Here is a 25,779-nt window from a genome sequence, read left to right on the forward strand (position 1 = left end):
ATTTTATTTTTAATTAATGAGCCTTCTCAAATCACCCCTAGAACCCAATCTTTGCTGGACTGGATACTAGTTAGACACCTTAGTTCACTGTTATTTACAGTTAGTCAAGGCTTATTACTGCATTAACTAATGGTAAAATAGACACCTTAGTTAACTTTTATTAACAGTTAGTCAAGGCATTTACTAATGGTAAATAGACGACTTAGTTAACTGTTGTTAACTGTTAGTCAAGGCTTAATATTGCATTTACTTATGATATAATTGACATCTTAATTAACTGTTGTTAACAGTTAGTCAAGCCTTCTTAATGAATTAGTTAATTGAGATTAACAGTTAGTTAAGGCATTAACTAACGGTAAATAATGCATGAATTAATACCTTAGTTAACATGAACAAAAATAAGCATAGTTAATAAATGTTTAACAGACACCTTAATTAACGGTTAATTAATGCTTGTTAATGTATTAAGTAATGCCAATTAATGTGGCCTTACCAAAAAGACAGTACAGAACAGAAAAACCCCACAATAGATACATACAATACAACACAACAATACACACACACAAGACACAGACCAATACAATAAAGCACCATAAAACTGAAAGGGCTAGATCATTCATGACTACATGACTGCTCCCTCTTCAAAAACAGTTTCAGTTGAAGTTTATAATACTTGCTGGATGCTCCACGTGTTACTAAGCCTGAGCACGTGGGAGAGCCTGATTATGTAGGCATTTATAGATGTATAAGAGTTTAAGATTTGCTAACTTAATAAAATGATAAAAAGTAATTAATTACATTTTTTTTTCAACCTGGACCCCATTTCCCCATGTATTTGTGTTTAATAGACTGATGTGACCAACAATTTAGAAAATTGGTGTAGAATTACCATTTAACATATTTAACTTAACCAAAATTTTGGACAGAAAACAATAATAAGATTGCCATGCCAAAATTTGATCTATTCTGGGATAGGGGAGAAACGCTCTTGCTTTGTTTGTATTTCTTTAAACCAATCACAACCGTCCTGGGCGGCGCTAAGCCCCAGAGGCAGGGGTGGAGCCATTGCAAAATAGAGAGCGGAGACATCATGTCAGACTTACTTATCTAAGCACTGTACATCCGATAAAACAGAATAGTACCAACACAACTCTCTCTCACACACACACACACACACACACACACACACACACACACACACACAAAAAAAATACCTGTCCCAGCTCCACCATTAATTCACAGTGTCTTTGAATCTGTCCCAGTCTCAGATAGATGTCTGCTGCTTCTTTCAGCCTCTCCTCTTTACTTGGAGCTCCAATGCCTCCTCCAAATTTAGACATCTTGACTATAGTGAGCTCCTGGGCTTCAGACTGAAAGAAAAAGAACAAATGGAAGTACACAAATCAAAAATAAACTATTGCAACCCAAATATCTCCTGTTTGAAACATCTTGAACAGACTTCGGTTAAATAGAACAAAAGAACATTTTAAAATATTAGAAAAGGAGTTGGGACTATTGGGATAATTAGTTTGTGGATAAGGGTTAGCTAAAAAAAGCCAACTTTTATCTGCAGTTGCTGTGCACGGTAGTACATAAACAAGCAGGTTTGAATTGTATAAAGATAAACTGTGAGAGACTAGAGAGACCTCTACACCAACAATACCAAAAATATTTGGCTACAAAAGCAGGAGAGGGGACATTCTAAAACGCTTAATGTGAAAAAGCTTAATGTACCTAAAGAACAATCAATGATCACGGGCACCTGGTTAGCTCACCTGGTAGAGCGGGCACCCGTATATAGAGGTTTACTCCTCAACACAGCAGCCGCGGGTCATTCCCCCTCTCTCTCCCCTTTCATGTCTAACCTGTCCTGTGGAAATAAAGGCCTAAAATGCCCAAAAAATTATCTTAAAAAAAACAAAACAATTAATGATCACCAAATTTCTCATGGCCATATCTTGTCATGAACACTTAAGCCTGTCAAAAAAACTAAACCAAAATCCAATGATATAGAAGTTATCTCACGTTAACGTTTTCTTCTTCATTGGCACCTATGGCGAGGAAAAAGCTTAACATGGTTTAATGTACCTAAACAATGATCAATGGTGAAGATTGATCGTTGTTTATGTACATTAAACCACATTAAGCTTTTTCATGTTAAGCTTTTCCTTACAATAGCCTTAATGAAACAGAAACGCTTAATGTCCGATAACGTCCATAATAATTGGACTTTGGGTTAAATGTTTTGACAGTTTTCAGTGGTTATGAGGAACAATATGAGAGAGAAATTTCGTGATTATTGATCCTTGTTTAGGTACATTAAACCACGTTACGCTTTTTCACGTTAGGACTTACTGTATAAAGTCCATGAGAACCGTGGAGAGTCAACCCACAGCCACTCCGCTGCCCAGCTGAAAATGTGAAGATGTGAACGCCTAATGTCAGAAAACATATATAATAAGCAATATGAGAGAGAAATTTGGAAAATCATTGCTTAGGTACATTAAACCACGTTAAGCTTTTTCCTCCCCATAGGCGCCAATGAAGAAGAAAACGTTAACGTGAGATAACTTCTATAATCAATGGATTTCAGTTTAGGTTTTTTGACAGGCTTAAGTGTTCATGACAAGATATGGCCATGATAACTTTGGTGATCATTGGTAGTTGTTTAGGTACATTAAACCATGTTAAGCTTTTCATGTTAAGCGTTGTAAAATGTCCCCTTTTTCCTCCTTGAGAGAAAGTGCCTTTTTTCTGGATGCATGTTTTGTTTTTTATTAATGAATATAGCCTATATATATTTCTGCCTCGAGTTTACAGCTACTGTAATTACCCGAAAGACAAAACAAATAGTTAACTTGTGTCTTGCTAACATGCACAAGCTACTAGCTTACGTAATAAGTTAGTTAAGGTTTAGCTGAGGCATCATGGACCTACTGGCTAATTTACTGTACTTAATGGAGACCCTACAGGTGAACAGCTACGGTAAAATCTGTGGCTAATAACGTAATCACAATCGTCACATTGATATGCAAATTAGGTGTTAACTATTTAAAATGTGCTAATTTGCATCGGCTCCTCATCTAATAACAGTGTTTTTTCATTATTGGTGCAGTGTTTTTGCCTGTAAAATTAACAAAATTGCGGCAACAGCCTTTTTCAGTTTAGTGTGTAGATTTTTGTTGAGATTTATTAATAAAAAGCTTTTTTGAAGTGTTATTTATTCCAATAACACCAAAAGAATTAAAATGATTTATTGCCATTTGCAAAATAAACAAATTCTTAGTGAAACTATGTCCCTCTCCTTGATGCTGTCACCTATTCTAAATATATACTTAACAGAAATTTTATCCGAAATTGAAGAAAAATAATTAACAACATCGAGATTACAGGTTTCCCTGAAGTTATAGCAGTGTACTGTGTGTAAAACAAACACTGCAGTAACATCTACAGCCCTCACACATCTTGAAAATAACAACACCTACAACACAAAGATGTTTGTTAATTTCAGCTCAGCATTGAATACAATCTCCCACATGAAACTGATGAAACTAGATATTGGACTTCTCACAAACAGACCCCGGTGAGTCAGTCACACCTCCCACACTGTATGTTGAACATGAGCCCCCACCCGGGCTGTGTGCTCAGCCCCCTTTTTTTTGGGATCAATTTTTTATTATTTTTAAGCACCATTTATCATACAGATATACAAAACAAATTCCACAATACGTGCCAGGTAATGTCAAGTGGTGCATAGAACAGATGAACACAAATTGAACAAGAACAAGAACTCCCACTCCCAGCCAGTGTTGAGCTATCATTTTCTTAGTTGCAGTTGAGTCAGCTAGCCAAATCTTCCCCTGTGTCTCAATCAATCAATCAATCAATCAATCAATCAATCAATCAATCAATCAATCAATCAATCAAAATGTATTTGTATAGCGCTTTACAACAACCATCAGGTATCCAAAGTGCTTCACATCTGGAACTAAGAATAGACAACATATTTTGCAATAAGAGAGTTGAGGAAAGAACAGCTGGGGGGGAGGAGCTCCGAGAAGGCGCTGTCCTCACCTGGTTTCAGCCAGGTTTCCGTCAAGCAAGGGATTAGATATCCTGTCACATCAGATATTATTGATGTTGTTTTATGCCAGAACTCATGCACCTGTTCACACTCCCAGACCATATGTAGGAAAGTTCCAGTTTTTTCAGGTTGACAGAATGTACAAAAGGGAGTGGGAATGGCTTTCGAGACGTATCTCTTCTGAGGAGTCCAATATGTCCTATATGGCATATGTTGAAGTGGATATACTGGTGATTTGGGTTCTTGGAACAGTGGAAAATGTTGTCCCAAACTGTCTCTCAATTAATTGTGTTCCCCTCAGGGCACAGCTCTCGTTCCCATTTCTTTACTATTGGGAGTTCTCCTATGGATATTTGCATCAGTTTAGCATACATCTTGGACACTAATCCTCTCACAGGAAAATCAACAAACCATTTAATTACTGGGTGCGCCTCAAGACTGTTTCCCCATGGCACTCCATAACATTTTAGGGATGATATTAAGCGCAGATACAAGTAGAAGGATGTCCTGGGGACCTCAGGTCTTCAAAGCTCAACTTACCTTTCTCATTGAATAGCTGGTCTAAAGTGTAAATACCTCTGTCACTCTACTGCTTACAAGCAAAGGGTTTGTTACCAGACAGTAAGTGTGCATTGTGCTATATTGGGCACATTAATGCCACTTATTGGTGTAGCATAGTTGCTCCTCCACCTGTTTAAAGTTGGTCAGTCTGTTGGTGATAATAGGGCCATGGGCCAGCATACACTTTTCTGGACACACACCTGCAAAGGCAAGGTCTTGCAGTCTTAGACTTCCAGTGAGGTTTTGCTCTATTTCTTTCCATGGAACTGTAGATGAGGGGTATATCCACACTCTGAGGGCCCATAGCTGAAAGGCTCTGTGATACACTTTAAGGTTAGGGAGGGCCAAGCCTCCCATGTTTGTGGTACGTTTCAGGGTAGAGAATTTTAGCCTAGGTTGTTTATTATTCCAAATATACTGCTGAATTAAGGTATCAAGTTTCTTCCAGAAATGTATTGGTGGGGGTAGGGGGATCATTGTACTTAAGAAATTCACACGAGGAACTATGTTCATTTAACATTACATTACAGATTTATTTTGCCTTATGGCTTGGGCTAACGGTTCAAGAGAGATTGCAAACAGCATGGGGGAAGGCGGGCATCCCTGTCGCGAGCCCTGCTCGATGGGAAATGGCTGAGAATGCAAGCCATTGGTTGAGACTATGACCGTGGGGTTCGTATATGTATAAGTACGCACCATATCAATGAATTTGACCCCCAAACCAAGCCTCTCCATTACTTACCACAAGTAATTCCACTCTAGGCGGTCAAAAGCCTTTTCCATGTCCACTGAAAACTGCTGCCTTTGTTGGGAGGTTTTTGGCTTCTTCTATTACATGAAATAGTCTGCGTACATTGTCTGCAGCATGACGCTTTGGTATAAAACCTGATTGGTTGGGGTGGACTAGCTTCTCGATAAAGTGCTCTAGGTGGAGAGCCAAAACTTTGGAATAAAGCCTAATATCAGGGATCAAAAGAGGCAAGTTTAGTTCTTTTAGGAACTTCTGGCACTGTGTTGGATCTGGGTTGCAGGAGGACTCATACAACTTTGAACAGAAGGATTGAAAAGTGGCGCTGATATCCTTAGGGTTTGTTGAGATAACTCGGTCTGTGCGGATGCTGTTGATAGTAGCTCTGGATTTGCTTTGTTTTAATTTCCAAGCAAGCAATTTGCTTGGTTTACAGCCATTAAAATAATAATTTTGCCTTACTCTGTGCATTATAAACTCACCTCTCCTTCTTAGCAAATCATTCAGCTCTGTTCGACTTGTGACTATGTGTAGATTTAGAAAAACAAGTCTTAATAGACTGCTCTAAAGATTTACAGCGTTCTCCCAACTCCACAATCCTTGCCTCTCTTTTCCTCTTCAAACTGACCGTGAAGAAGATGTGAAATCTCTAATAAATCCTTTAGTTGCCTGCCAGATAATGAGGGGTCAGAAACTGAGTCAGTATTGATTGATATAAACTCAGCCAGTTTGGCTCTAAATTCTGAATCAAAAGCTGTGTTCTGGAGAAGATTAAATTGCCATCTCCTAGATCTTTCTCCTAACATATCACAATGCAATGTGGTTATCAGCACATTGTGATCAGACAGAATTGCTGGTTCTATTGCTATTGTGTGGAACATTGCCTTAAGCTCACTGGAGCACAAAATATAATCAATGCGGGAGTGGGTGAGGTGACATGTGAAAAAGAAGGGTAGTAGGGTTGTGCATCTTCCATATATCTGTAAGATAGTGGGATTCCACAACTGCTTTAAACATGTCTGATATATGTTTTTGGGCTTTTGTTTGATTGACCCCTGATCTATCCTGATTTAAATCTAGTACTGCATTCATGTCTCCGCCTATAATTAGTGAATATTCATTGAGAGAAAGCAACATTGGTTAGGCGCGGGAAAAAACTTTCATCATATTAGAAGGTGCATATACTGAAATAAAGGCTATTTTCCGACTCCTTATCGTGATACATATTTAAGATATTCTGCCTGATAGGTCTTTACTACTTTTGTCTACGGTGAGTGCGCATTTCCGCGACAGCAACACAATGGAGTCCTTGGTTTTGGTATCATCACAAGAAGAGGCAGCAACACTGAAGTATTTATTTTGTAGACGATTTACATCTCTTTTACGTAAATGTGACTCTTGTGTAAGGGCCACATCTATGTTTTTCTTTCTTAAATAGTCCAGGAAATTAACTTGTTTGATTGGCCCGTTTAGCCCCCTGATGTTAACCAAAAGGATTGAAAGCTCAGCCATCTTCAAAATTTACACGCATGCATGTCTTGAGTACCCTACCGGAATTCGCTGATAAATTTGTAGCAAAGGTGGTAGAAACATCAAAAATTAAAGCTGCAAGCAGCGTTGGACAGGCACTCGCGCCTCCTTGCGACCATGCATTTGCTCGGCACTCAGTTACTGCAAATTGTCACCAATGAAAAGGGAACTCCATGCTGAGTTCAACGATATCTCACACATTATCTCTACCTTAAATGGGTCACCAGTTTTAAAAGGGGGCGTGGCCAAAGCATGGGGATCGGGGCAAACCTTTACCAACAAAAAGGAAGTCTTTGCTGACGTAGCAGGTTGATTGGTCGCAGGTGGTTTCAATCACACTCACACTCTCTGGACCAGTCAGGAAGTAACGGAATGCTATATAGGCAGGGGGTTTAACCTCTTGACACGCTTTACTCTTTGTTACCAGAGGCATACTTCTGGGTCCTTTCGCGTTCGCGGTGCAGTCACGGTTGTGCAACAGTGTCTCCCTGTCACAAACCCGATCCTTCCTGTAACGGAACCGGGTTGAGTTTTGCTGCCAGCTCCGTGTAGTTGTACTATCGGCACTATAGGTGTATTGGTGCAAAGCTCCTTGACGGGGTTGTAAATTGCTTCGCTTGTGCTGGTATCTGCACTAGCCCCTCCCTTCCCTGCCACGCTGCTGTTTTGTCTCAACTGACTTCTGTTTCAACCACTGTCAACGGGTTGTAGCTACACAAGCTCACTCCAGGCTTTGAACGTCTCTACGCGCCTCACAGCGCCAGGATCTGTTGCCCAAAGTGTCCGACAGGGCTGTATTTGAGTGATTGTGACACGGACGATAGCTTTGCCTATTTTTTTGCTTGCCCGTGCCTGCTAATATGTGTATGGAGTTTGGGGTTTATGTTTATGGGTTTATTTGTTAAATTATGATTTGAGTGATTTTTGGTTAATTTATATTTCTTTTGTTTAAGTTCTGATAAAAAGACCAATTTCTGTTAAAATTCTATTATCTGTTAATCTTGGTTATTTTTGTTGGCTCTAGGCCGCTAGGATTAAGTGATTTTTGGTTTCTTTCTGTTTAAGGTGTGATAACAACTTTCATTTTTGTTGAAACCTTTATGGTTTATTTGTTATTTTGGTTGTTAGGCTCTAGGCAGCCACCTTTGCTGCCTAGATTTGCCTGAGATTGAAGTTGTTTTTCTATTTATTTTTGGTTTATTGATTCATGTTCTCCCCCCATTAACTGAATGTTCTTCTCCCATAGGTGCTGAGTGCCGAAGGTGGTGGTGTCTGTGTCCCCGGTGGTGGTGTCTCCCTCCTGTGTGCTGTGTTTTCCCCCTTGGTTTATTTTGAGTTCTTCACCACAATGTGAGTGTGTATATGTGTGTGTGTGTGTGTGTGTGTGTGTGTGTGCACTCACGTGTGATTGGGGTGATCCTTTCCTGAGACCCCACACCCCTTGACCCTGTCCTTCCACTGGTAAGGCCTCAGCACTTATTTCCCATAATTAGTGTGTCTGGTATTTTAAATAGTATTTTATATTTGATGTTTTAGTAATTGTATTAATAAAATCATTGTTTTTGACGGAACTACGTCTCTGGCTTCATGCTTAAATCGAACCTGTGTGCTTTCTGTATTTTGGTGTTTTAACTATTTAACTAGTCAAATCCTATTCTCGGGGTGAAATTTCCCGGGTGGCGTTGCTGGTGTCTTTCTTGGGTCTGGGTGTTGAGAGGGCCAAAAAGGCGCTCCACACCAAAAAGTCCCACTCGCCACACTGAGTTCATTGATACCTCACATAAGACTCTACCTTAAACGGGTCACCGGTTTTTAAAGGGGGTGTGGCTTAAGCATAGGGGGTGGGCCAAACCATCGCCAATGAATAAGGAACTCTCTGCTGAGTTCAATGACACCTCACACAAGACTCTACCTTAAACGGTTCAAATGTTATGAAAGGGGGCGTGGTTAAAGTATAGGGGGCGGCTTAATATCACATGTAGACCACACATTATAAGTTTCATGTAAATCAAATGATGTTTGTCATATAAGGCGCATTTCCTGTTGCCAGCGGGGGGTGCTATGACCAAAAGTCAATATTGGCCTGTATATGTCCTCAGGCCTGGACCGTTGTCAATCGTGAGAAATTTCGGGCAGATAGGACAACGTACACTCAAGTTACATCAATTTCTTTGTTCATCGCTAAACACTCAAAATGGCCGCCACACCATGCCCACACCATTTGACAAAAAGTTTTTCTTTTAATACATTTTCATCTTTAAGGTGTTGAGATGGTACAGACCAAATTTGAAGTCCATTGGATGAAATCTTTAGGAGACGTTTGTTAAAGTATAGCAACTTGACTTTTAGGACTACTTCCTGTTGCCACTAGGAGGCACTAGTACTTTGAGTCTATTTCGTCCGGTAAATGTTCTCAGAGTTAGTATTATGAATCCTGAAGAGCCAATTGGGCAATGTACAGTGAAGTTACACCCACTTCCCGTTTCGATGGCGAAACGCACAAAACGGCCATGGCCTATGATGAAAGGTTTTTCTTTTAATAACTTTTCATCTTTAATGTCTTAAGATGGCACAGACCAAATTTGAAGTTGATCGGAAGAAATCTCTAGGAGGAGTTCGTTAAAGTACGACATGTGGAAATGGCCAACATTTTTTGAATGTTCAAAAAATGTTGATCATTCAATTAAAAATGGCGGACTTCTTGTTGGGTTTAGGGTATGGCTCTAATGACGTTTTTTGTATGTCTAGACATGCTACATATGTGTACCAAGTTTCGTGAGTCTACGTTAAACGTACTGCAGGGGCTAGCAAGCCATTTTTGTGCGCCTATTCCCGAAACCCTTAAAATACATAAATTTCAACCAGGCTTGATGCAACCACCTATTTTGGTGAGTTTTTGAGTATGTTAAGCCCCTCAAAAAGGCAATTAATTTGCCGGGAAAAGAATAATAATAATTCCTTTAGTTCCAATAGGTCTTTCGCCGCTTACATTACATATACTGACCTCGGGACAAATTTAGCACGGTGGCCCAGACACTGCGAGTCCACAGCTGCTGGGTCCTCCAGCCTCAGCCCCTCCGCTAGCCCCACCACCAGCAAAGTCCCCCCGCCGTCGTCAGACAGAAAACGCCTGCATCTGTGGCTGCAGTGAAAGCGAACTCTTTCCCTCCGTGGGTCACTCTCCATGTGGCCGGGTGGACAAGCAGGTCTGATGTGCTCCTAGCATGTCGTGTTGTGCTTCTTCAAGGGATAATAGAATGCAAAACCGATTTTACCTTGTCATAGTTGAATAATGACAGTTTAGTGGGTAACTAGGACATACATAGAACCTCTAAATCCCATTGACACCTCTTTTCTCTGCAAATCTTACAATTTGAAACTGCCTCTGAAAACGGGCAAATCTCAACAAACCCCATAGTTGACGTCAACTATGTGGCTCCTCCTCATTTGGCTCTAGTCTCTCTGTTTGTCACGCCCCAACATTTGCATAGGCTACACAACTGACCTGAGATCAGTTAGTCTTCTGACTCTAGATTGGGCAGATCTCAGAAAATGTATACATTGTTCATCTGCTATTTTACCATTCAATTCACTTCTGAGACTTTTTTATGTGAGAAATCAACAATGTAGAGGTCAAATATGGGCCATCTTACAAAAATGTATTCTAATTGCAAATTTTATCCGACTGTGTGCCGGAGTTCAGCGGCCAGTGCTGCCTGTGTAGCTGCCTCGCCACGGGGCCTGCCTTCCTTCACAGACCCTGGCCTGCTGTGAGCTCAATTGAGCTCTGTCAAGGCTGGCAGCCCACAGCACTTCATACCCGCGCAAAGTAACCGCTTTGTGGGCTAATGGACTACTAAACGCCGCTGCCCTGACAGAGCTCCAGGGCCTGCTGTTCCCCTCTTCCTAATGCCAGGTGTGTGTGACAGTGCGGTCAGCGAGCAGATTCCAGTTAATCTTAAAATGTGTGTAATTATAATGTGTTGAGTTATTTAAACAAACGATTTGGGAAATAAACGCGAGTCTCATTGTTAGAGCCTGCAGCTGGATGTGGCTCTATCAATGAGAGCTAGCTAGCCTCCTCTTAGAATTCCTCTGAAATTCACAAAAATTCATTAACTTGAAATCTGACACCACACGATACACATAGTTAGGATTGAAGGGACAGTTGCAGATAACGAAACACCTAGTCTTCACAAATATTCATTAACTTGAAATCGGACATCGTTGTTAGCTTTATAAGACATTTAGTTAGATGTTGTATAAGTGCCGTGACATGTGTGTAACATGTGGTAAGAGATTGCTGGTGTAACAAGCTCGCTGACCGCGCTCTCACTCTCACTCTCACACAACGGGCCATTTAGCTAGCAGGAAAATGGGAGTTGCAGGCCCTGGAGCTCTGTCAGGGCAGCGGCGTGCTGTGGGCTGCCAGCCGTTATGGAGCTCCAAGTACCTCATAGAAAGCCGGGGTCTGTGAAGGGCGGCGAGGCAGCACCGGCGGCTGAAATCCGACACACAGTCTTACCAAATTTGCAATTAGCCATCAATTTTCGTAAAACAGTCCAAATTTGAACTTTATATAGTTGATTTCTCACTTGAAAAAGTCTCAGAAGTGAATTTAATAATGAAATAGCCCGACAAACAATGTATAACGTTGTAGTGTCTGACCTGCTGTCGAGTCTCCCATGTGTTTCTATGTAGTTTGCTCAAACCAATCAGCGCGTAGCTCATTCGGAATATTCATGAGCATATCATATTTGGAAGAAAAGCTCTTGTTCCAAATAGAGCCATATTCACAGGGTAGTGTGATAATAAAATAGCATTCTGACAATTTTCAGCCCAACCAATGTTACATACCCTATTAGGATATCTAAAATGTAAAATACTGCTTAAAATACCCTATATAATCATTCTATCACCCCTTTCAAGCTCCCGCTGCTGCTGGGCCATGAATGTGCCGTATTCAGGTTGCATCAAAACAGTAGTTCCCTCTGTCTCAGGCTCTGCTCTGATGTGTTGCAGCGAGGCATTAAATTCTGTTAGCGCTCCTTTTATGTAAACCACTGATTCAAGCACACTTAGTTGCTTTTCCAAGACCTGAGCGATCAAGTCCTCCATGTTTGAGATCGCACTAGCATCGGTTGCAATATTAGCCACCGCTCTATTAGCCGACGCCATGTAAGCAGATTTTGTGTCCGACTATGTAACTTAGACGACAACGTGACCTGTTTTCTCGCACTTGCAAGCAATTCACTGAGTCACTGTGATAGCAGATAAAATGATTTTGCGTTGAAGAAAAAGGACTAGACCTGGTTATTCAATGAAATGCGGAGGTGGGTACAAGAGCCTTAAAGGTGAATTATACTAGCCGCATCCAAGGTGGCTTATGGCTTTATGGCGCGCGAGCCGAGGTAGCGCACGGCTCTTTTTTTTCAGCGGAAAACAGGAGGCCTGAATGAGTTTGCCCACAACCGGATACCAAGACTCTTGTAAACTTACTGGGTTAAGATGAGCTCTTTTATGGTGAATGAAAGGCTAGATCTGACGAAGTAGGTCATTGAATCAAATTGAAGTATTGATGCAATTGCTGCCAGTTCTGCCGTTGTTTACCTTTTTCAGTAACACTTTACTTGACAGTACTGACATAACCATGACATGACACTGTCATAACTAGGACATGACACTGTCATGAATGTGTCATAAACCCTATAAACAAGTTATAAACGTTTATGACTTCTGTCATTAAGTGTCATTCGGTTTTTGTCATGACAAGTTGACATTGTTTGGCTTGTCTTGATTATGACAACTTGACATTAATCAAAGTGATAATTAATTAATACATATTTTGACCTCAATTAGTGGTAACAATTGTATTTGTCATTAAGATATCATTGATAGGACTTGCTGTCATGACAACATTATGACAGTGTAATGAAAACATTCTTTGATCTCAAGTAAAGTGGTAACATTTTTATTTGTCATTAAGATATCATAGATAAGACTTGCTGTCATTACCACATTATGACAGTGTAACAAATACATTCTTTGACCTCAAGTTAAGTGGTACCAATTGTATTTGTCATTAAGATAGCATAGATAAGACTTGCTGTCATTACCACATTATGACAGTGTAATACATTCTTTGACCACAAGTAAAGTGGTACCAATTGTATTTGTCATTAAGATATCATGGATAAGACTTGCTGTCATGACAACATTATGACAGTGTAACTAATAAATATTTTAACATCAAGTAAAGTGGTACCAATTGTATTTGTCATTAAGATATCATAGATAAGACTTGCTGTCATTACCACATTATGACAGTGTAACAAATATATTCTTTGACCTCAAGTAAAGTGGTATTAATATACACAGAAATATGGCATACATCAGTGGCAAACCGTGAGTACTACAGCTGGGCCTTCACCTCGGCCATCACCGGCGAGAAAAGAAATCATCGCGGAAAAAAGCCACAGTACGATGAATTGAAAGGGTTTAACAAGTGCAATCCTTTAATTAACGATGACAAGGATGTAAACAAATAGACCATAACGTCAATAACATTCTCCGCAACAATAAACATGGCATTAACTTCAGAAAACTGGAAATCATTTAGGCTACATAGTTGAAATTAAATAAACATACTCTAAAGCCAAAATCTGGAAATATAAAATTAGGTCACCCAGAATGTCACGCCGTCACCATGGACAGCGCTATGAAATGGCGCATTACAAATCATTCACACATTGACAAATAAATTCATGAGCATCATCAATCTACAACTTGAAAATCACAATACGCCAAAAGTTACACAAAGCTGGTAATACAAAGACTATGTTTTAAAGTTGCAATGAAGTGCAAAAGCCTCTCCATGCGCAATTACACATGCAATAAATTAAAGTCACAATTTTAATTTATAGGTTATACTATACCTCCTTAATTCACCACAGGGAAAGGGACAGACAAGTTAGCATGGGGGGGAATAAAAACCCTCTAAAAACAAAACGCACACTTCTGATACGTTTGATATATTGATTGATTGATTAGATATTGCAAAATGGTGAGTCACTCCTTAACACTAGAGTTTGCTAGCATCCATGCTAATTGGTGCTAATAGCATCAAGCTAACGGGTTAGCTAAGGTGCTGTATTCATATGCTAATAGGGTAATTAGCCACAAAAGGCTAGCAGACTAGCTACTGCATATTGCCTGTGAAAAGGCTAATGATTCTATCTATTGGTTATGGAAAGTAATGTTGCTTTTCAACACTATTGCTAGCTGTGGGTATTTTGTTGAATAAATGTTAGTACAAATTGTGAGCTTAACTGTTTAACTGGAGTTTATGGTAAAGTAGCTAACTTAAAGAGGTTAATTTTTTGTGCATTCTTTCTACAGTTACTAGTGCAGGGAGGGATAAATAAGCACGCAAGTCTTAATGCCTCTAGATTACAACACTGCATCTTAAGTTATGGGAAAATAATACAATTTGAGAGATGTTTACATGCAATTTATGCAATTATATTTAGGATAGTGTTAATGTTACTAAGGTTCCATACAACTTGAATTAGAAATGCATTGTTTGTATAAAGGTTGCCTATTAATATAAATGTGCTTTTGGTACATGAAAGGGATTTATATACGTTTGATACCTAAGAGAAGAAATTTAAGAACAGTTGTACAAACTGAATAGAGGTTTAGATATTTCAATAGGGGTTAACTGAAATATGACCTCATTTTATTTTCATTGTAGCCTAAGCAATTGATTTTATTTGCTGAATAGTAATTGAGAGAAATTTTTTGGCCTTATCTAAAGGTGGAGGAGGTGAAAAGGCTACGCAGGGGAGGCCCAGTCCACAGAGGGATATTGAATCACATCGATTATTCACATCCCAGAGACTTCCAGGGTTTAGAGATTCCCAGTTCAGTTGGCTGGGTGGCGAGCTACAGGATCGAGACTCTGAACGTAGACGGATTTCCCTTGATTCATTTTTCATGGTGGAAGGACAAACGGAAACCAAACTCATATGGGCCCCAATGTTGAACATCTCTGAACTCTTGTCATCAAAGAACAATTGAGCTCATAGAACTGAAAAGAGTTTATTTTGTGTGCACACTTTATTTTTTCAGTTAGTTTATCTGTATGTATGCCATATTTCTGTGTATATTAATACCACTTTACTTGAGGTCAAAGAATATATTTGTTACACTGTCATAATGTGGTAATGACAGCAAGTCTTATCTATGATATCTTAATGACAAATACAATTGGTACCACTTTACTTGAGGTCAAAGAATGTTTTTGTTACACTGTCATAATGTGGTAATGACAGCAAGTCTTATCTATGATATCTTAATGACAAATACAATTGGTACCACTTTACTTGAGGTCAAAGAATGTATTTGTTACACTGTCATAATGTGTTAATGACAGCAAGTCTTATCTATGATATCTTAATGACAAATACAATTGTTACCACTTTACTTGAGGTCAAAGAATGTATTTGTTACACTGTCATAATGTGGTAATGACAGCAAGTCTTATCTATGATATCTTAATGACAAATAAAAATGTTACCACTTTACTTGAGATCAAAGAATGTTTTCGTTACACTGTCATAATGTTGTCACGACAGCAAGTCTTATCCATGATATCTTAATAACAAATACAATTGGTACCACTTTACTTGAGGTCAAAATATGTATTAGTTACACTGTCATAATGTTCTGACAGAAAGTCTTATCCATGATATCTTAATGACAAATACAATTGGTACCACTTTACTTGAGGTCAAAATATGCATTAGTTACACTGTCATAATGTTGTCCTGACAGCAAGTCTTATCCATGATATCTTAATGACAAATACAATTGGTACCACTTTACTTGAGGTCAAAATATGCATTAGTTACACTGTCATAATGTTGTCCTGACAGCAAGTCTTATCCATGATATCTTAGTGACAAATACAATTGGTACCACTTTACTTGAGGTCAAAATATGCATTAGTTACACTGTCATAATGTTGTTATGCCAGCAAGTCTTATCTATGATATCTTAATGACAAATACAATTGGTACCACTTTACTTGAGGTCAAAGAATGTATTACACTGTCATAATGTGGTAATGACAGCAAGTCTTATCAATGATATCTTAATGACAAATACAATTGGTACCGCTACTTGAGGTCAAAATATTTATTAGCTACACTTTCATAACAGTGTCATGACACCCAGTTTTGTGAAATTTCCTGTCAGACATCTATCTGAAAAAGTGCTAGAATTGGTCTCTAATCTTGCACATCTAATTATAATAATCATTAGGACAACATGTCATGAATACAAAAAGAGGGGAATTTCTATTTATGTCAAGTTGTCATGATAAAGACATCTTCTGGTAATGTCATCCTGGTTAATGTCAAGTTGTCATTACAAAGACATCCCAAACTAATTTAATGTCAACTTGTCATGACCAAGACAACTTCTGGTAATGACACTTTGATTAATGTCAAAGTGTCATAATCAAGACAAATTTTGTGAAGTTGTCATGACCAAGAACACTTCTGGTAATATCACTTTGATTAATGTCAAGTTGTCATAATCAAGACAAGCCAAACAATGTCAACTTGTCATGACAAAAACCGAATGACACTTAATGACAGAAGTCATAAACGTTTATGACTTGTTTATAAGGTTTATGACACATTCATGACAGTGTCATGTCATAGTTATGACAGTGTCATGTCATAGTTATGTCGGTACTTTCAAGTAAAGTGTTACCCCTTTTTCTTCTTCTTCTAGTCCGTAGAAAAGAGCAACGTCGGTAGCCTTTGCTCATTAGCGCCACTGCTGTCCAGGAGAAGACTGCAACTAGTGTCGCGACCACCAGCGCAGGTATAAAAAGTCACGGCGATTTCATGATGTCACATATGCGTGCGCCAGCTGGGCTGCGGTTACTGTAAAACACGCTTTAGTCTTCTGCGACCATTGCGGTGCTGGTCACATGATCCTCCCCTCAGCCCCCTTGTGATAACGCTTTACACATGAGAACTCTGTTGTGAAGTTTATGGATGACACCACCATCATCAGCCAGATTACAAACAACTCAGAGAACAACCTACTGCTCAACAGCAACACCAAGAAGCTGATCATTGATTTTGGAAAAAAAGAGGCAAAAACAGACACCCCTGTCTATGTCAACGAAGCTGAGGTTGAGCAAGTGAACAGTTTTAGGTTCCTAGGATATGGCATTATTCCTATCTTTATTCAAGAGCGCATTCTTTCAATTTGAGAGCATTTCTCACTGATATTACATTCAGATTTTGTAATAATTTCCCTCAAAACCTTGCTCTCACACTCAAATAGTCACTGCTTGCGCTTGGATTTGCTCTGCTCGGCTCAAACTTTCAGCTTGGACTCAGATATGTTGTCGTTTGGACAAATTTCCTGATCTCAACTTTGGCCCTTCTCCTCACACTGAGGCCTAGTCCACACGGAGATGGGTATTTTTATAACCGGAGTTTTTTCTCCTCCGTTTTAAAAAAAAAATCCGTCCACACATGCTCGGTTTAAAATAAATCTCCGTCCACATGAAAACGCAAAAACACGCTGTCAAGCCATTGCAAAGAATCATCAACAAAGCAGTTAGCGGCGCACAATATGACGTCAAACACAGCGGATAACGGCGCACACTCTGACGTCGCAAGGCAAAAAAACCGGTTATACTGTCCACACGTCAACACTGTAACCGGCGTTCCTGAAAATGCTCACCCTGGCCGGAGTTTTCAAAAATGTTCGTTTACAGTGCCCTGAAACTGCGTTTTCGTGTGGACGGAAGGCCGAACCACGTAAAAAAAGTCACGGCCTGAGGCCTAGTCCACACGGACACGGGTATTTTTATATCCAGTGCGTTCACTTTACGCTTTCACTTTCACCTGCACCCATCATGAAACTTTGAAATGGTACATATCAAGTTAGGTCCACAACTACGAGGGTGAGTAACATAAATTAAGCACGTAGAATATGGCGCTAGCATATAGCCTAGCTTGATGTCCATAAACAATTATATTTTCTTTATAAAGTTTAGCTAGATTAAACGACATATGACGGACAGTATGTGTATATGTGATGACCCCACTTGTTCCTGGGGATTTGGCTAATTTCAAAAACTAAACTGTAATATAACTGAAAGAACACAAGAAACTGGATTGTTGGTGTCCGTTTTTGCATCACTGTTGAGTGTTCATCAGAATTTAGTCTTCATTCCTTCATATAACATTAGTCTGAAAATGATGAATTCATATAAGTCTGTTTAAAAAGTTGTAACGTTAAGTATAATTTTACCACTATAATGCTTTCTTAAGCCTGGCTCAGACTACAGGAGTTTTAAAATCTGCCTGGCTACAGACTACAACCATCTGAAAGTTTAGTTTGTAGTGAACATCATCAACAGCTGCACTAAAAGTCTCTTGGGGTCATATGGGACTCAGTTGTTCTCCATATTTCATGAATCCAGCATCCTGAGCCTGTTTTGCCTAGGTTTTGTTTCTTTGCTCTAACCTGAAGTTCGTTTTTCTGAGTTTTCCTGAACACATCCCGGCTGATTCACCAACTGATTACACCTGCTGCTGTCTGCACACCCGGTCCTGATTACCATCCTCTGCACCATATAAGCCGTGACCAGACAACCATTCCCTGCAGGATCGTTAGCGTAAGCAGGATGTTGTTTCTCTCGTATCAAGCTCCTAGTTTTGCAAAGTCTTTTGCTGTTTTTGCTCTTTGTTGCCTATCGCTAATCTGCCGCCTGTCTTCTGTCAACAGTTCTTCACCTGGATTATCATTCACACCTGCCTGGCTGTCGACTTCACTGCAGTACATTTGGATCAGCACTAAACCCTACCACCTTCCAGCCTCATTCCCTGCCGACCAACTGGACCAAACCGTTTCCACATTCCATTCCAAATAAATACTCGCCTTGTACTCCTACTTACCTTGTCCTGGTCTGCTTCTGGGTTCCTGCACTAGACAAATCCTGACACCATACTGCATCATATTCACTATATTATTTTTCTGTCTTTTTATATTAGTACAGACAACACCAAGTATTATTACTTAATCACAGTATATATTATTCTGGTGTACACTGTTGACATGACTCCATGCTATTGATTATACATCATTTTGCCACTACCTCATAACTTTGCCTTAATTGCTCTTGTATAGTTTATTTATCTTCTACTAGTTGTATATACCTCCTATTTAATTATTATTTAATTTGTTGCAATACCTGAATCATCCCTCTTGTGAACACTAGGCTTATCTTATCTTTATTTTAGTTCATATCATTACCCTGCTCACAAACTCACCTGTACCTGGGTCATCAGTTTGCCAATATCAATGTTTCTGCTACAGTAAATCCTACAGGCAAAGTGTACTGCTTCATAGGAGAACCATACACTTTTTAGGTTTTGTGTCAAATATTGTGCAGTTTATGAATTACTCATTGTTTTGACAAGGTAAATTAAAGCCATTTACCAAGTGTCTGCTCTGGTAAATTTAATTGTACTGGTTTTTTTTTTTTATAAATGTTATAGAATATGAAAAAACAATTTGCCTTCATCAGGGTTTTAGTTTGTTGCAAATATGAACATGGCTTTAATAATATGTAGCTTATTGCTCTGAAAAACTACAATGATTTAAGAAATATCAGTGATACTTATCAACATTTATTAATTGATTGTTTTGTGGGCAGACATTACAGGCACCTATTTATGTAAGCAGATAACACAATAGTTTGTTCTCTCTTATCACTTGGATTATGCAGGTGATGGTGCAGAAAAGGGTGAAGTCCTTGTAGATCTCTGGCACCTTGAGGACAGACAGATCAAGCAACTCTCCACTGTTGTCTTTGTATAGTGTGCTCCTATTTAAGACAAATAGATATACATAGATAACTGGACACTGTGGTAAGAGATTGCGAGCTGACCACGCTCTCACTCAAACACACCGGCAATTTAGCAGGAAGAGGGGAGCTGCAGGCCCTGGAGCTCTGTCAGGGCAGCGGTGTTTGGTAGTCCAGTAACCCAGAAACGGTGACTTTGCACAGGTATCGAGCACCGCGGGCTGCCGGCCGTGACGGAGCTCCATCTAGCTCACAGTGGGCCGAGGTCTGTGAAGAACATAAATTTTCGTAAAACGGCCCATATTTGACCTCTACATAGATGATTTCTCGCATAAAAAAAGTCTAAGAAGTGAATTTAGTGATAAAATAGCAGATGAACAATGTATAACATTTCTGAGATCTGCGCGACCTATTCAGAAGACTACCTGATTTCAGATCAGTGGTGTAGCCTATGTAAATGTTGGGACGTGACAAAGATAGAGACTAGAGCCAAATAAAGAGGAGCCACCGAGTTGAGGTCAACTTGGTGGTTCATTGAAGTTTTCAGAGCCAGTTTCAAATTGTGAGATTTGCAGAGGAAAGAGGTGTTAATTTTGAGGTTCTATGTATGTCCTATTTACCCACCAAACTGTCCTTATTCAATGACAAGGTAAAATCGGTTTTGCATTCTGTCACCCCTTTAAATATCAGAGGGAGGCAGATGAGAGGAGGGAAGCAGAGGCCAGAGAGAGATCAAATAGTTTTTTTTTTACTGTTGGAGAGATTGGTGGAAAAATTAAGTAAATTAAATTTAACTGGTTTTGTCTTTGCCCCTTTTTTAATTATATATTATAATTATATAAATTGTCTGTCTATTTTTTTTAAAACCTTATGTGCAACAATATCTTCACCCTTATTTACAGAGTTGTTATGGTTAGGTATTCCAAGCTCTACAAAAACATTAATTTCATCTTTGTTACAAAAAAATTATTTATTTAAACATTTCTATATTGACAACTATATACATGAAGCAGCCCATTCATTCAAACATAACATTCTTATATTTACAACTATATACAACAAGTGGAACATTTACAACTATATACAACAAGAAGTGGCCATCAGCTGGTGTTGCTTCAAGACTGCAGACAGAAGAAGAAAGTTTAGGTTAGTCCTATCATGTAAGATGATAATTGTATCTAATATGGTATTACTGATTGGTATTGTGTATGGGTGTTTACCAATGGTGTTGTAAAATGACTTTTCATAAGTTGGTTACAGCGTTACACTACTTTAAAGGTCCCATGGCATGAAAATTTCACTTTATGAGGTTTTTTAACATTAATATGAGTTCCCCGAGCCTGTCTATGGTCCCCCAGTGGCTAGAAATGGTGATAGGTGTAAACCGAGCCCTGGGTATCCTGCTCTGCCTTTGAGAAAATGAAAGCTCAGATGAGCTGTTTTGCAATATGCTTGTTATGAGGTCATAACAAGCAAGGTTACCTCCCCTTTCTCTGCTTTGCCCGCCCAGAGAATTTGGCCAGCCCATGAGAGAGAGACATCATGGCTTTCAAACAAGCAAAGTGGCAGTTGGTCAAGGCCACACCCCCACCCTTCACCTTGCCCCTCCCACTCTCCTCCTCAATAGCTTCAGACACAGCAATGGCACATCCTAAGGAAAGCTCATTGTGGGACTGGCTCTAGTGGCTGTAGTTCTGCACCAAAGCTGAATTTTGGGAAAGAGACTTCAGATACAATATTAGGGGACCACTAAGGTCTATATAAAAGCATCCAAAGAGCACCATGTCATGGGACCTTTAAGGATAATTGGCAGCTGGTAACTTTGAGGTATGTTATTTGTCTTAATAGTCATAGAAACAACAAACTTTCTTTTATGTACTTGGATGTAACGCAGCAGTTTGTCAGTGCAGCACCTCCACTCCGGTTCTCCCCACAATCACGCTCCACAGGTGGCTGGCTGTCCTCCTCCTCCACAGCCTCTTCCAGCTCATCCCCAACACCAACACAAATGTTGTGTATAATCACACACGCTGTCACCACCTGTGCACAAGGCAGAGCAAAAGAAGACAAGACTTTTGTTGAGATATGAAAAAACATTAGCACAGAAGATAGTGTGACTTTAGCAGTTGTTAAGCATTAACTGTTGTTTTGAGTAGGATATTAAGATTTGATTAAGAAATTCACTACAGAAATATTGCAATGATTTATTACCTTAGGGACAAACAGTGGATGTACTTCAAGTGCTTCTAAAAAAATGCACCTGAAGCGGGTTTTCATCATTCCAAAGGCACGCTCAATGATTGTGCAACCTCTGGAATGATTATAATTAAACCGTTGCTCTGCCATGCCTCTCACTGGCCTCTTATATGGCGTGATAAGGCCAGGGGTTCCTGTAGAAATGGGTAGCCATCATCAGCTAGGAGAAAATACCCAGGTGGAGGGTAAGTCCCCCTAGTGTAGATGGAGCTGTTCTTTAGGATGCATGCATCATACATACTTCCTGGGTAACCCACAAAGCTGTCAATAACATTTTATACGGATGTGGCAGCCATCTACTGCCCCTGCTGACTTGGTAAATGCTCGGTGATGAGCCAACCGGGCAAAACCATCCCCGACCATCTGGAGCTCCTCCTGTGTCCGGGGGAAGTGGACAAATTGGGGGAGCACAGCCACCACCTCATCCATCATCCTGTGGACAACTCTGTGGACCGTGGGAGAAGGCATTCCAAAGACCCTGGAGACAACTCTGTAGGCTGAACCGGTGACCAGCCAGAACAGGAACACGAGTGTCTCCAGGGTCGGGCCCTATTCATGCTGCCTCTCGGTCTTGAGGGCCACCATTAGCTGCTGCGTGGCCTCTCTGCCCAGCCTGAAGTCTGGGCGGGTGTCCTCCCTTCCATAGTACCGCTGCAGTACTGGCACTGTGGCATTGATGGCACAGTAATGTCAAGCCTGTGCAACATGAAGAATAGAGAAAGGTTTAAGTATGATTTAATTTTTGCCATTTGTTTAAATAGGTTTGTGTGTTAAACTATTATATATATTGGCTCAAAACTGATTTGCAGAGGGGGGGTTTGAACCTGTTCCCTTTTACTGGTTCAATAACAGCATCGGTTCACCTTGTCATTTTTACTTCATATAACCTTTTTTTTGTTGATCACATATTTTACCACCGCATTTGTTTTAAAAGCTAGAACGTTACCGGACAATAAACTTAACGTTACGTAACTACCGTAAAACAGCAAAGCTAATAGTAAGCTAAAGGTAAAGGTACTTTATGGTCACATACACATACTTTACATGTAGCGAAATTCATTCTCTACATTTACCCCATCCCTCAAGGGAGCAGTAGCAGTATAATAGTAACGTTAAAGTGATGCTACGGAGTAATTTCACCCTAGGGTCCTTTGCACCATGACCTCGAGCCAAACAACCCCCCAGAAGCTTTTTTCACCTGGGTCGAACATTGGGAGAGTTAGCGTTATCAGCTGAATAGCTTAGCGCAGGGGCTAATGGAGCCTGCAGTTATACTACAGCACTTACTTTAAAAAAGAGATACAGCAAAAATATTTATTAATTTAATTTTTTTTTTAAAGCAAGTGCTGTAGTATAACTAGCAGGAGACAAGTTATAATGGAGGTAAGTTTGGAGACATTACCTTATTTAATCATTAAATTAATAAATATTTTTGTTGTATCTCTTTTCGGTGTTGTAATTTGTAGACGTCCCTAAGCAGTCTTACTGCCCGGTAGGTAGCAGCAGCAGCAACAGCAGAGAGCAGAAGCCAACAGGCAAGTGTTATTTACATAAACCTCTGGTGTAGGCTACTTACAAACTTTCCAATCCATTGTTTTATGAGTGCATAACCTATTTGTACTAGTGTAGAAGTTTGGTATCATTTCGGGCATTATTAGTGGGGTCATTTACGAGATACAAACGTGGATCCATTAGCCCCTGTGCTAAGCTATTCAGCTGATAACGCTAACTTTCCCAATGTTCGACCCAGGTGAAAAAAGCTTCTGGGGAGTTGTTTGGCTGGAGGTCATGGTGCAAAGGACCCTAGGGTGAAATTACTCCAAACCATCACTTTAAGTAAAAGTAGTAGTAAGTAATAGTAGTTAGTATAAGCACACGCTACTCTATGGCATTTAAGATTTTTCTCCATACCGGTGACAACAAATAACATTAACTCCCACGAGTTTAAAATGTATTGAAATAACATAATAGCGGCTGTAAAAAAAAAATTGCTGAATCATGCAGTAGGAGCTAACGTTAGCCTATTAGTGTAACGTTACTTATTCACCCTTTATTTGTGTTTTAATGTTACTTACCATCCCACGTCTTTGTCGGCAAAGGTGGCGACACATCAACCTCCTCCTACTGTGGGCATCCTGACGCCGATGATCCCTCACCAACTCCAGCTCAATCACAGTAAAGATGCTGAACAGCAAACAAACCAGTAGCACATCCATTTTTGTCCACTGTTGAATTGCAGCACCAAGGGCGGACCTTTTTACTGACGTAATTATGCAATGAGGCACCCTCACTAGCCTGTTCCATTTATGTGCTCTCCAAATGTTAAGGAGGAGCCTCGCCTAGCCTCTGAAGGACCTGACTTGGAAGGACCAGTCCTACCAAGTAAGGATCCTTGACTTTGAGAAACGGCTAGAAATACAGCAGAGACCTTATTAATTGATACATTTTAATATCGATCCAGCTTAATGTTACTACAATGTGCTGGCTGACAAGTAGCTAACGTTAATGCTAATGCTTGGTGGGTAACATTATGAGGTTACAACATCATTCAACACGCTCATTAAGTTATTTTTAGTATGATTGTTTTGACCACGGTTACAGCACTGGGCTAACCAACGAATAAGTTCACCAGTAATGTTAACGTTAGCTGTATAGATAGACGACTAATCTAATGCTAATTTAGGCAGCTAGCACACCCCGGTGGGTCTGCCTCACTCCCCCGGCGCAGAGACTTTAGTCAGGATGACAACAGCCCCGGGACATATAGTTACCGTTAGCCCCCAGCCAGCTAGCAGCAAGCCACTATCATTACAGCAATACAAACCCGGCCAGCACTTAACTCCAGTGCCATGTGCTCGGGAAACAGACCATATCACACCCAGGCACCCGAGTCAGAACAGCGTCCATCCATGACGTTAGCTACGTCTCCATTAGCGCTAACGGTGTTCGTGCCGAAAATCTCCTCACTGCCGAATTTCTCCCCCCTTCACGTTTAGCTGTCTTTACAGTTAGATAAATTAACCCGACAAAAGATTAAGCATCAAAACAACTAGTTAAGATAACAGCAAAGTGAAGGGGGAGATAATTCCGGGCAGCTGGGAAATCTTCTGCTGCTGACAATAGCCATCAAAAGTCCTTGCTGTCCCGGAGATTCCCCAAGCAATCCTCACCCACACCCGTCTCTCAGCCTCCTTGAGTAAGGTTACAACAAACCCCGTCTGCCATGTTGAAAACATCCAAAAGGTGACATTGACATTGAAATATATTGTGATAGTGCTTGCTAATGTTAGCTTGCTGGCTCACTAGCTAACTGGTCAGCTACCAACACAAATCAAATCAAGAAAAACGTAATTATGTTGGGGAAACTGCAGCTATTTTATTAGAATGACATAAATAACTAAACGTAACGTTAATACTAGTGCTGTCAAACGATTAAAATATATAATTGCGATTAATCGCATTAATATCATAGTTAACTCGCAATTAATCGCACATTTTTATCTATTGTAAATGTCCCTTGTTTTGTTTTTGTCCCATTATTTTTTTCTCTTTTTAATGCTCTTATGAACATGGAAAAGTGGATCGGCTTGCTTTGTGCTTTTGTCGCCTGGCTTTGACGAGGAGCGGAGAATTCGCATCAGCTGTGTGCTTGGCCATCAAGTAGTATTTCAGACTGGACATGCTGCGATGATAGCTCAG

The 25,779-nt window shown here is 39.9% G+C and overlaps 1 protein-coding gene and 1 long non-coding RNA gene across 6 annotated transcripts in view; both read right to left on the reverse strand.

The window, feature by feature from the left end:
- wdr17 (WD repeat domain 17) overlaps positions 1-25,779 on the reverse strand; it is a 168,042-nt gene that overhangs the window by 51,053 nt on the left and 91,210 nt on the right. For all 5 annotated transcript variants that reach the window (XR_003694233.1, XM_028596955.1, XM_028596948.1 and 2 more), the window contains one exon: positions 1,215-1,370. Coding sequence is in view for 4 of the 5 variants with exons in the window: in XM_028596955.1 (XP_028452756.1) it covers positions 1,215-1,370 (156 nt within the window). In the remaining variant the exon portion in view is untranslated. The remainder of the gene's footprint in view (positions 1-1,214; positions 1,371-25,779) is intronic.
- On the reverse strand, positions 21,777-24,534 carry LOC114567841 (uncharacterized). Its single transcript, XR_003694235.1, has 3 exons — positions 24,156-24,534; positions 22,036-22,776; positions 21,777-21,864 (listed from the first exon to the last, which is right to left on the reverse strand). It is a non-coding gene; the product is annotated as an uncharacterized LOC114567841 (long non-coding RNA).

Source organism: Perca flavescens, chromosome 2 (genome assembly GCF_004354835.1).
Source record: "Perca flavescens isolate YP-PL-M2 chromosome 2, PFLA_1.0, whole genome shotgun sequence".
NCBI classification, from domain to species: domain Eukaryota; kingdom Metazoa; phylum Chordata; class Actinopteri; order Perciformes; family Percidae; genus Perca; species Perca flavescens.